Consider the following 13141-nt stretch of genomic DNA (forward strand, 5'->3'; position numbering starts at 1 on the left):
ACGGATGAGGGGCTGGGGAGGAGGGGCTGGGGACAGAGGGGCTGGCACGGAGGAGGGGCTGGGGAGGAGGGGCTGGGGACAGAGGGGCTGGCACGGAGGAGGAGGGGCTGGGGACCGAGGGGCTGGGGAGGGAGAAGGGGCTGGGACAGATGAGGGGCTGGGGAGGGAGGAGGGGTTGGGCAACAAGGGGACAGCCCCTTCCAGTTTTAAGTGACGACAGTTCCAACCTGAAGGCGTGGCTACTGAAGGAGCCGTCCTATCAGGCAGGTGAAGGAGCACAGGCGAGCACAGGGCCCAGGACAACCAGGCCCCAGGGCCCAGGCCCGTCCAGGTGGGGCGCTGCCAGAAGGAACCGGACTGACAGATCACCTGACTACCCCGAAGGGGAGGGGTCGTTCTTTCAGGTGAATTACTGTAAGGGCACAGAAAACGAAGCCAAAGAAAAGAGACAGCCACTAATCCCAGGAAAAGGACAAAGCTGTGAGGAGATGTAGCTGAGAGTACGCCCTCTAACAGCACAAGCACCGAATGCCGCCTTAACCACAATCACGGGACTGGACCAGAAAGAGGCACACAGCGTCTCTGCGAGAGAGAAGACAAACACAAACCCTCACACTCCACGAAGAAAGCGTTGTCAGAAACGGAAGACTCAAGGAACATCTGGCCAGTGTGGCTCAGTGGACAGAGTGTTGGCCTGTGGACGGAAGGGCCCTGGGTTCGATTCCAGTCAAGGGCACAGGCCTGGGTTGTGGGCTCCATGCCCAGAGTAGGGCATGCAGGAGTGGTTTTACTCCATCCTGAAGAATAACTAAACATTAAGTTAAAAAGCAATCATGAGGCTGGTGGTCAGGGCACGGCATAGCGCTCAGTCGTTCCGGCCGCTTGGGCTTTTATATATGTAGACTAGATGCCCGTTGCACGAAGATTCGTGCAATAGACCTTCCTTCACCTGGCCGCCGGCACCAGTTTTCCTCCGGCCCCGGGGACCCAGGCCTTGGCTCTGGCCTCCCGCCGGCCCAATCAGTCCCCCCTCAGTGCCGGCCTGCTCGGTACCCCCTCAACGGCAGCCGATCGGCCGCCCCAAGTCCCGCTGCCCGTGCCTCCCACCGGCCCGATCTGTCCCCCTCAGCCGTGGCTGATCGGGGAGGCGCAGGTGGCGGGACTCATGCGATGGGGGGACAGGGCAGCACGTGGGGGCCGCCATCTTTGCTGGGTTAATTTGCATAGCGCCCCGATTGGCTGTGGGCGTAGCAAAGGTACGGTCAATTAGCATATTACTCTTTTATTAGGTAGGATAACTCAAATGGATCAAAAACTAAATACGAAAGTGCAAGCTGTAATTAGATGAAAACAAACATAATCTCCGTGACTTTGGATTAGGAAATGACTTCTTTGAAATGGCACTAAAAGCTCAGACAAGAAAAAAAGTAAACTGCAATCATGAGGAAGGCGAGTCACAGACGGGAACAGGTGTCTGTGTTCAGACGCACTCACTCACCTGCCTCAAGGCCTCACTGCCGCAGGGAAAGAGGCCAATCCTCAGAACCTCCCCTCACACAGGAAGGAGAGCGGCCCTTCTCTGTGCCACGCCAGGGCACAAGCAGCCACACAAGTAGCCCAGTGCCTGTGGCAGGGGCAGGTGTGGCCCGTGGCCCGTGGCAGGGGCAGCGTGCGATGCTCAGCTGGGTGTAAGCATCCTCACGCCGGGCAGCCTAGCCCGGCCCTCAGTGCCCACAGCACCCGCTGGCCCACGCCCCCTGCCGCCCAGCACCCCAGGCCACACAGCCCACGTCTGTGATCTAGAGGCGGAGCCGCACCTTCTGCTGAGGTCGGAGCTCCTTCTGAGCGCGTCTCTGCCAGCCCCACGCACAGCACCCCTCACCTCTCACAAGGACGGTCCCCTCACCCGTGGACGCCAGAAGCGGCAGACAGCACCCAACCTGGGAAGGACTGTTTTTCCCAGTCCATACACACCTGGTAAAGGCTAACTTATAAACTGGACAATTTCAGACAGGGGATTCGTTCTAACCACAGCTTAGCAGCCTCGACATACAACGGCTTTCTGAAGTCCAAAACGTCTGCTTGTCACATAAAGGAAGCACCATGAGGCTTCTCTCTGCACGTCCGCACCCCCAACACCACCGCCCTGCGCTTTGGGGCTGGGATAGAAGGTGACGGCGACACCAGCACTCAGCCGATGGCCGGGTCGGCTGCGCAGCGGTGAGCAGACACCAAATATTCATGTTCCGGGAGGAATGGAGCGGATGGCGCAAAACCCCACCACTCCTCCCAGCGCACAGCCTGAAACTCGGGACTGTTTATTTCTGGACCGCGCACACGGGGGGGGGGGGGGGGGGACACCGGGACGGGACGGGGATGGGGGACTGCTGTCCTCTCTCATCAGTTAGTATTGATGTTAAACTTCCCTGCTGGAGCCTGTGACCGGCCGCGCCTGCTACAGGAGGCCCTGTCCTTGCATTTCCCACCCGTGTCCCCGTTACTAACTACCGTGCTTCTTCAGCACAGGAGGCTGCCTGAGCCACCGGGCATTTCCACCCGGAGCACCACCAATGCTGGCCGACTGGGCCGACCGGGCCGGGGCAATCCGTGCCGGGAGAGAGCGGGCTGGATTAACCCGCCCCCCACCCAGGAATCTCTGGGATCCTAAGAATCCGGAAAGCTAATCCTGTAACGACAGATAACAAGCCTGCCCCGTGGGAACAGGACGAGCTGGTGACTGGAAGCCGGAGCAGGAGGATGGTGGTATCCCACTTCTGAAACGGCTGATAACAGGCTCTGGTCAGGCGCTGGGGGAGGAAGATCCCGCAGACCCTGCAGGTGCGGCCTCTAGAGGCTGCGCTGCCACCGCCCGGGGACTGGGGGGTACGCGTGAGGCAGGTCCAGCCGGCCCCCAGGGTGCAGACCTAGCTCATCAAGGCCAAAGCTGCTACTGAGGTTGGCAACGCGCGCCGCTCAGGGCAGAGGTCACAGCCGCCGGCCTGATGACCGGTTTCCTTGCTCTGCGCTGCGTTTTGACATTTACTCGTAAAATTTAACCGCCGCCCCTGGAAATCCAGGAATCTCTCACGAGGACATTCCACAGCACCGCCGTGCCCCCTGCCGGACGAGCAGCCTGCCCTCGCCTGCAGTTCCAACAGGGCGGCTCCCGCTGTGCGGTGCCGTGTCCCCGTGGGCACGGCCTGTGCCCGACAGCAGGTCTTCCGAACAGAGGCTCCGTCAGGCTTGTCCAGGGTCCCCTCCACCCTGGCGGGGACGGCACCGCAGTGGCCCCTGGCCAGAGCTGGCCTCGCAGGAGGAACGCAATCCACGACCAATGAACACAGCAGCTGGTACCACCCTGCCCAACCTGGGAACGTGGTCCTGAGGGGAAAGCTGGTCTAAAAGTAGAAGGCAGAGTCTAAGGCCAAACTTCACAGGTGTGACTGCAGGCAAATTCCTCAGGCCCCTAGACGCAATGCCTCCTCTCTACGAAGTGGAGACAAGACCGCCTTCCCTGCCCGTCAGAGAGAAGGGAGCGAGACAGGCAGACGATGGCCAAGCGTTCTGTGGAAATCCCCGTCGATGAGAAACCTCCTACGGCGACAGCAGTAGTAACGGGCTGGTAAGCCGACGCCAGGTCAACCAAGCCAGGTCAACCAAACGAGACAGAAACGCCCCAGGCGGGAGGCCGGAAGCGCTCGCTCTCGGCCCAGGCCCAGGAGCAGCAGCTCTAGAGCAGCGACAGGCAAACCGCAGAAGCTGCTCAAGGCCAGGGGCCTGGAGAAAAGGTACTGGAGGAGCCCTGGCCGGTTGCTCAGTGGTTAGAGCGCCAAGTCACACAACCAAGGGTCTCGAGTTCCATTCCTGGTCAAGGTTCAATTCGTGGGTTTCAGGTTCGATCCCCAAACCAAGTCAGGGCAGGTTAGGGGGGCAACCAGTCAATCGATGGGTCTCTCTCACAAAACAAGACCCTGGGCGAGCTCGTAACCACGTCTGAGCGCTTGTCTCCAACCAGTCCCGGGCGGAGCGGCACTGATTTCCAGTTAAGAACCAGCCCTTTTTCATCTATGGCCCGGGAGAGCGACGAAGAAGGCAGAAGAGCAAACAGAGTCCTGCTTAGGGTCCTTCTTTCGCTCACGGACAGACAGAGGGAACAAGAAGAGCCCCTGTCGCTGGTGAAGGTGCAGACACTCCTCCTTCCCTGGCAGCAGCCGGCGGCCTGTGCGCCCAGGGCCGTCCACTGCTCCACGCCTCCCTGGCCACGGCAAGACCGAGCCCTTGGAGGCCAACGACCAACGCCTGTGAGAAGACACACGGGGGCACTGGCTCCCTCACTCAGGGACCTGCCATCAGCACACAGACCAGACCAGACCAGAAAGGTGTCCTGAGCGGCCACGGGGCCGAGCCGCCACGGGGGCTGAGCCACCCCAGGGCCATGTGCAAACTCACAGGCAGAGGCTTGTCTGCAGTGGAGCAGAGGGAGCAGAGGGGTGGGAATCTGAAACCCGAGAGAAAAAAGGGCTTCCTCGATTCTGGCCCCGCCCACTTTAAGATGCAGCCACGTTGCCCTGGCCGGGGAGCTTTGTGCCCCACAATGCACCTTTCTTCCCTTGACCCAGCGGGCGTCTGTTCCTTACCACCAAAGGCCTAACCTAGAACGGAAACGGTCCCAGAAGCAGAGGTGCCACAGGCCCTGGGACACAGTGTGGAGGGTGGCGAGTGCATGGCGGTGCGCGGAGCAGACTCGGCGGGTAAAGGCCATCCTGGCCACGTGGTGGGCTGTGTGTCAACATCCCAGCAAACGACCTCACGCCCACCCGACTCACAGGCCTCTCCAGGCCCACGGGAGACAAGATCAGGAAAGTCGGACTCACCCCCATGTCCCAGCCCAACACCTGGCCAGCCCAGCCACAGCAGGTGACACTTGGGTGGACAAGTCCGCAGAGGTACTTCCTGAACGGGCTGGTGGCTATGCTGGGCGCTACCCACAAAGGGTTAGGGCTGCAGACAGAAGCCTGGAGAGAGCGTCAAAGATCCGGGACGAAGAGCCAGGCAGCATGTGACGAGCTGAGCAGACTCCTGCTGAGAAGCACGGGTTCCCATGAGGCTGGGCTGCTGTCTGCCTGTCCTGGGATGTCAGCAAACAGCACTTCTGCCTTGAGCGCTGAGCTAAGTGAGTTTTTGTTCCTTATATTCAAGAGTCAAGACTGGAACAGAGGATGTGCAGCGAAAGTACAAAAAGAGAAGCATTTGTGGAGGGTGTACTTTCAACCCAACCATCCTATATGAGAGAAACATGTAAATTGACCGTACCTCCACTACACTCACCAGCCAATCAGGAGTGAGTATGCAAATTAACCCAACAAAGCTGACAGGTTAATTTGCATACACAGGCACCCAGAGAGTGGAGCAGCTTGGGGAACTTGGGTCCCTAAGCCGCCAGACAAGAGAGCAGAGAGGGAGAGCTGGCGGCATTGAGGACTTGGCAGAGCGGGAGGCCTTGGGCCGGAGACAGAGCAGGAAGGGAAAACCAAGAATGTGGGGGAACACCAGGAATGCTGGGAATCGTAGTTCTGGTGGCAGACAGAGCTCCTAGACCCGTGGTCGGCAAACTGCGGCTCGCGAGCCACATGCAGCTCTTTGGCCCCTTGAGTGTGGCTCTTCCACAAAATACCACGTGCGGGCGCGCACGTACAGTGCGACTGAAACTTCGTGGCCCATGCGGAGAAGTCGGTTTTCGGCCTGGGCGAGTCTATTTTGAAGAAGTGGCGTTAGAACACTCAAGGGGCCAAAGAGCTGCATGTGGCTCTCGAGCTGCGGTTTGCCAACCACGTTCCTAGACACTAGAACAAAGTGAGTCTGGAGCAAGGTACTGTTGTGGTGGGGGATGGAGGGCAAGCAAAGGTGAGAGACATAAGTCAGAGTGTCAAGGAAAAATTAAAGGGAAGATATCCTAAAACTTCCAGGAAATCACCAATGAAGCAAAGAAAAGAAAAAAAAAAAAGCCTCTATTATTCTGTGAGCACCAAACCAAACTGGGTTGGGGTCTCAGACAATTCACTCATATGATTGCAAAGACAGACAGACACTCCCGGATTGGACAGGGTGCAGGTCGGGCTGAGGGACTGCCTGCCCCCACCACCGCTGTGCACGAATCTTCATGCACCGGACCCCTAGTTCTATATAATAAGCTTGCATCAAAACTCACACATCACACATGCACAGCAGCTTTACTTATAAACAGGAAGAAGTTGCCAACAACTTTCAGTTTGGGAAAGCCAAGTCCTTCCTCTATGAAGGACCACCCAGTCCTGTGGTTAAAGAAACAGGCAGAAAAGGAAAAAAGAAAGGATGAGCGGACAATGGAAATGAAGAGGGGGTGCTAAAGGCTGCTGAGCAGCGGCTCCACGGTTCACGGCGCAGGCCAGCCTCCCACCCCCACGCTCCCACCAGGCCGCGCAGTGCTGTTCCTTCGGGAAGGAGAGAGACCTATCTTCCAATTCAAAGATCTCCTGAAGAGAACCCGGCAGAACCTCCGAGGCTGCAGTCAGCGCACGGGAACGCCCGGCAGCCCATCATGGTGGTGAGCTGTTTGCTTGTGAATGGCAACGGATTCTAAGACAAGGACCTTCTAGGACATCGCAACCTCCCCATCATGTATGAGATAACACTGCTGGTGGCAATCTAGAATATGCAAGTCCCTCCATATCTACAGATAAAGCCCGGGCTCGTGTGCTCAATGGTGCGAGCCCTGAAGGGTCACGGGTTGGATTCCTGGTCAAGGGCACGTACCTGGGCTGTGGGTTTGCCCCCCACCTCTGGTTGGGGCACGTGCGGGAGGCGACCAATCAATGTGTCTCTCTCGTATCGATGCTGCCCCCCTCTCTCTCACACAAAAGCAATCTTCTTGATTAAATAATGCAAGAGGGGAAAAAAGACAAGGTAAAGAAAAGCTCTCTCCAAAACTGATGTCAATATATTTGACATTCATCTTTTCAAGTAGTTTTTACTAAAAAGTGTGACAATAATCATCCCTCTTCCCAACACGTCTTCCCTTCATTCATTGGACTGGTTGAGAAAGCCATTCCACTCTCACTAAAGCCAAGACTTCCATTCAGTACCCTGGGGGTCAACCAGGTTCGCGCTTCTGAAACCTCAGTGAAAGACTGGATCCTGATCACGTGCCTGCAAAGGTCTGGCAGAGTGCTGGTGCACAGGCCGGCAAACCATGGCCAGTTCCGGAGCAAAACTCAAATCCATGAGCCTGCTGACTCCCATTCAAAGGACGGGCGACAAAGAATTATGGGCATTATTCACTAGAAAAATTAAAATATACAATGAGTAGCTGTAGAATATTACCAGTCAGGCTTTTTAAAATTGTATTAGTAGTTTACACGGGTTAAAAAAAAAAAATCGATTAACGTAGATTTTTAAGTGAGAAGTTAAAAGCATGGGCTTACGTCTTTTTCAAACAAAAAGTGGCCCCAAAAGTTTTAAAAACGTTAGAGCTATGTGTAGTTGTACCTTTTACAACACGGTGGGAAAAGATTTACATTTTTAAAAAAATACATTTTTATTGATTTCAGAGAGGAAGGGTGAAGGGAGAGAGAGAGAACCATCAATGATGAGAGAGAACCATTGACCGGCTGCCTCCTGCACACCCCCACAACCCAGGCATGTGCCCCTGACTGGAATCGAACCTGGGACCCTTCAGTCCGTAGGCTGACGCTCTATTCACTGGGCCAAACCAGCTAGGGCTACTTTTTTTTTCCCAGCTCAGGTTGACAAACACATTATTTATTTTTAAATATTTTTATTGATTTCAGAGAGGAAAGGAGAGGGTTAGAGAGATAGAAACATCAATGATGAGAGAATTATTGGTCGGCTGCCTCCCACACTCCCCCCACTGGGACCCAGCCCACAACCTAGGCATGTGCCCTTAGCTGGAATCGAACCCGGGACCCTTCAGTCCGCAGGCCGATGCTCTATCCACTGAGCCAAACCGGCGAGAGCGACAAACACATTTTTATTAGAAATGAAAGGAGCCCCAGAAAATTGAAGCAACATTACCATACTTGGTGCCTCCAAGTTTAGGTACATTGAAGAACTTCTTGCGTGAACTGTCATTTAATGTTTCAATAAGGTACTCAAAGGTGTATCCTGAAAAAATAAAATAAAATATATGTTAATTAGACACAATTACAAAGTACCTTACTCAGAGGCAAAACACTTGGAAATCAATGTGACCCAACAGAATCTTCTGCAATAACAATGCTGTATTTATGCCCTGTGCAATGAGCCACAGGTGGCTACTGAGCACCTGAAATGTGGCTACGGACACTGGCGAACTCAAACTTTTTATTTTAATTCATCTATACTAATAAAAAGGTAATATGCTAATTAGACCGGGAGACCTTCCAGACATCCTTCTGGACAAAGCCATGGTGGAGGTGCCGAGGCAGAGGCGGTTAGGGGCGATCAGGCCAGGAGGGAAGGGCAGTTGGGGGTGATCAGGCCAGGGGGGAGGAGGGGGGGAGCAGGCCTGCAGGCGGAGTGGTTAGGGGCGACCAGGCAGGCGAGCGGTTAGGAGCCAGAGTCCCGGATTGCAAGAGGGATGTCCGACTGCCAGTTTAGGCCCAATCCCTGTGGGGTCCCAGAATGGAGAGGGTGCAGGCCGGGCTGAGACAAACCCCCCACCCCCCCACCCCCATGCACGAATTTCGTGCATCGGGCCACTAGTTTAAATTTAAAGTCACATGCAGCTATTGTCCACTGTATTGGACAGTCCATCTCCCAACCCTGACTCTTATCAAGTTAAAAACTGGTAACAGAATTAAGTGCTGAAGTATGATAACAAAGAACACCTGGAAAGGGACAATGAGAGTGACTTCAATGATGTAGAGGCATGTTTGGGGAAGACATGTCCTGAATATTTCATAAGGACAGGCAGCAATTTGAGAACGCCACAATTATGATACACGGATTGACTTTTCTTAAAAAACCCTTTGCACTCACTAGTTTTTTTCTAGATTCCTTTATTCTAATGCTAACCGTGTCGAGTCACACTCGACATCCGAGTGCAAAAGGTTAAAAAAAAAAAGGGCCCTAGCCGGTGTGGCCCAGTGGATAGAGCCTCCGCCTGCAGACTGAAGGGTCTCGGGTTCTATTCCGGTCAAAGGCACATGCCCGGGTTGGGGGCTTGATCCCCAGTAGGGGGCGTGCAGAAGGCAGCCGATCCATGGTTCTATCTCATCATGGATGTTTCTCTCTCTCCCTCTTCCTTCCTCTCTGAAATCAATTAAGAATATATCAAAAAAGAATCAAAGGACAAGATTATGACAATGCATTCAACAACATGGACAAAATCAAAATCAAACCCAACCCAACCCAAGAAAGACCCCACCAGGCCTGGAGGGTGAATGCAAAAGTGTTAACAAAACCTCCAGGTAAACGGGCCGATCCTCCCTAAATGAGGACGCGTTCTTCCGGGTTTTGCACGAATTGAGACTGAACCACGAAGGCTGGGACCTCGGGGGTCCGCACGTCCTCGGGGAGGGGCGGGAGGCGGCCTCGAGGGAAGGCACAATGGACTCCCGGCGGCGGGTGCGCAGCCCCCTCCTCGGCCGGGCCGGGCCCTCGGTCCGAGGAGGAGACCAGCCCGGCCCGCTGGCAGAGCCGTCCGAACCTCACGGACCCGACGGAGCGGGGACCGCGAGGTGCAGGCCCAACGCTGCAGTGCGTGGCCCGGGGGCCCGGCCCACCGACGCCCGGCCTTGACCGCCTCCCACTCCGCTTCCAGGGGCGAGGAAGCGGGGAGGGCCCGGAAGCGGGCCCCTTAACGGGACTAGGAGCCAGCGGGACCCGGGCGCGAGTGGGCCCGGTGCGGACTGGGCCCCGCAGGGAGGCCTCGGGGAGCGACCCGAGCCCGAGGCCCGCACGCTGGCCGGGCGACTCCAGACGAAAAACACCGGGACCCGGCGCCGGACCGCGCGCCCGCAGCTGCCCGACGCCAGGCGGCGAACGGCACTGACCTGCACTTGGGGCGTCCATCGCCGGAGACCATATTAGCCCGCGGGGACGGGCCACGGGGAAGGAGGGGAGGCCGGGAGGGGAAGGGGAGAAGGCGGCCGAGCGGCCAGGAGGAAGGAAGGGCGCAGTCTCGTCCAAACACCGCGAGAGCTGCAGCCCAGCCAGCCCGAATCCGCGCTCGCGAGATTTGCTGCGCAGTTCTCGCGATATCTCCAGACGGAGGAAACAAAGGAAGAGGCGGGGCGGGGCGAGAGGGAGGCGTGTCCTCGCGCGATCTCCAGCCGGGAGGCTGGTCGCGGGCGTGGCCGGTTTCGCGGCCCGTTACTTAGTGCGGCCCCACGTGTCCCGTTAGGGCTGTGAGCTCCGCTGGGTGTGCGGGGCGGGGCGGAGCGGAAGTTCGCGTCCTCCCCGGGGATGGATGGCCCGGGTTCGCCTGTGCGGCGTGGCATCCACCTGCGCGCCCACCGGGGCGCTCAGCTCGCCGCATGGAGCGCGCATCGTGCGCCGCTACAACCGGTGCGTCTTCGCCGCCTGCTCCCTCCCTCCTCCCGGGGGGGCGGGTCCCCGGGCTCCGACTCCGCCCCTCCGCGGGATCCCCGCTCCCCCCGCCTTATCTCCCGCTGGCAGCTGCCCCTGCGGTGCTCGCCAGCCCAAGGCCACCCTCCCCTCCCCGCACACGCCCGCCTCCCTCCACCCGCGTCCTTCCTCTCGCTCCGTCCCCTTGTTTACTTTTAAATTATTTTTTAAATACATTTTTATTGATTTCAGAGAGGAAGGGAGAGGGAAAGGGAGGGAGAAACATCCATGATGAGAGAGAATCGTGGATCAGCCGCCTCCTGCACCCCCCCCCCCACCCCCCTACCCTCGGTCAAGCCCGCAACCTGGGCATGTGCCCTGACCGGGGTCCAACCCGTGACCTCTTGGTTCCTGGGTGGAAGCTCAACCGCTGAGCTACACCTGGCTGGGCTTTTAAATATTTCTTATTGATTTCAGAGAGGAAGGGAGAAGGAAAGAGAGCGAGCGAGTGATTGAGCGTCGACCTAGGAACCAGGAGGTCATGGTTCGATTCCCGGTCAGGGCACTTGCTGGTGTTGCGGGCTCGATCCCCAGTGTGGGGCGTGCAGGAGGCCGCCGATGCATGATGCTCCCTCATCATGGATGTTTCTCCCTCTCTCCCTCTCCCTTTCTCTCTGAAATCAATAAATATACATTTAAAAAAATAGGCCTAACCTGTGTGGCTCAGTGGATAGAGCGTTGGCCTGCGGACTGAAGGGTCCCAGGTTCGATTCCGGTCAAGGGCATGTACCTTGGTTGTGGGCACATCCCCAGTGGGGGGTGTGCAGGAGGCAGCTGATCGATGTTTCTAACTCTCTATCCCTCTCCTTTCCTCTCTGTTAAAAAAAAAAAATCAAAATATATTTAAAAAAATAATAATAACAACCACCGCCATCCTTCCGCAGCTCCCCGGCTCCCTAGAAGCTGAGACACCAATGAATGGGAAACGCGTTATGTACAGTTTGCTGAATCGTTCACCAGAGGGCGTTTAGCGATAACGGGATCCTTGGCCAGAACCGGCTTGTATTTGCAGAGTTTTTTCTCCTCTTCCTCTCATCCCAAGTGCCCCAGGCACCTTGCACCGTCCCCCCCCACCCCCCCACCCCCCAGCCGGAGCGGGCAGGTGGCCACTCCCCCTGATCCCACTTTTATTTAAAATATATTTTATTGCCCTGGCCGGTTTGGCTCAATGGATGGAGTGTTGGCCTGCGGCCTGAAGGGTCCCAGGTTGGGTTCCGGTCAAGGGCACATACCTGGGTTGCAGGCTCCATCCCGGGTAGGGGCGTGCAGGAGGCAGCCAATCCATGATTCTCTCTCATCATCACTGATGTTTCCATCTCTCTCTCCCTCTCCCTTGCTCTTTGAAATCAATAAAAAAATATATATGGCCCTAACCGGTTTGGCTCAGTGGATAGAGCGTCGGCCTGCGGACTGAAGGGTCCCGGGTTCGATTCCGGTCAAGGGCATGCACCTTGGTTGCGGGCACATCCCCAGTAGGGAGTGTGCATGAGGCAGCTGATTGATGTTTCTCTCTCATCGATGTTTCTAACTCTATCCCTCTCTCTTCCTCTCTGTAAAAAATCAATAAAATATATATTTTTAAAAAATCAATAAAATATATTTAAAAATATATACATATATATATATTTTATTGATTTCAGAGAGGAATATCAATGATGAGAATCATGGATCCGCTGCCTCCTGCACGCCCCCTTTCTGGGGATCCAGCCCACACCCCAGGCATGTGCCCCAGAGGGGGAATGGAACCCAGGACCCTTCCCTCCGCAGGCTGAGGCTCTATCCACTGAGCCACACCAGGTAGGGCCTGATCCCACGTTTTCAAGAAAGGGCACCTCTAGGTCGAATGCCTTTCCTCCAAAACGCGCCCCCCCCCCCCAATTCATGCTGATTACAACCTTCTGTAGCTGTTATTTGCAAGTTCGTGGGCTCCATAGAAGCGTGGCTGGTGATTGTAAAAGCCTCATTCCCTCACTCCCCAGCTGCTCTGACACTCCCATTCAGCAGAGGAGCCGCAAATGAGAAAAGAGGGGGTTCCCCCCTCATGTGGGCGATGCAGGAACATCAAAGAACGGGGTAATGAACCGCCGCTGGCACCAGAATGGACTTGTTCATAACCCTTCTTGGTTTCCTATGCTGAGTCACCGTGATGGACGATATAGAACCGAGAACTTGACCCCCCCTGCCCCCCACCAGGAAACAGACAGTCCAGCTGTGGGAAGGGCTGTCCGTGCGAGCAGGACAGAGGAAGAGAAAGCCATTCTGGCTGCGGGGTGTGGAAAAGCTTCGCCGAGGGACGACAAAGCAAAGGAAAACGAAACAACACACAAAAGCACTAGGGCCCCGGCCGGTGTGGCTCAGCTGGTGGAGCATCGTCCCGTGCACCCGTAGGTCCCCGGTTCGATTCCCGGTCAGGGCACATGCCCGGGGTGCAGGCTCCATCCCCAGTGGGGGGCCTCCAGGAGGCAGCCAGTCCATGATTTTCTTGCTCATCATTGATGTTTCTCTCCCGCTCCCTCTCCCTTCCTCTCTGAAATCA

The 13141-nt window shown here is 56.4% G+C and overlaps 1 protein-coding gene across 1 annotated transcript in view; it reads right to left on the reverse strand.

The window, feature by feature from the left end:
- Positions 1-10169, reverse strand: part of IREB2 (iron responsive element binding protein 2) — a 42339-nt gene extending 32170 nt beyond the window's left edge. The window contains exons 1-2 of the mRNA XM_079764020.1: positions 10032-10169; positions 8071-8160 (exon numbers count right to left, since the gene is read on the reverse strand). Of these exons, the coding sequence (XP_079620146.1) occupies positions 8071-8160; positions 10032-10050 (109 nt within the window). The 5' untranslated portion in view covers positions 10051-10169. The remainder of the gene's footprint in view (positions 1-8070; positions 8161-10031) is intronic.
- Between the last annotated feature and the right edge of the window lie 2972 nt (positions 10170-13141).

The sequence above is a fragment of the Cnephaeus nilssonii genome, assembly GCF_951640355.1.
Source record: "Cnephaeus nilssonii genome assembly, chromosome: 24".
Lineage (NCBI taxonomy): Eukaryota > Metazoa > Chordata > Mammalia > Chiroptera > Vespertilionidae > Cnephaeus > Cnephaeus nilssonii.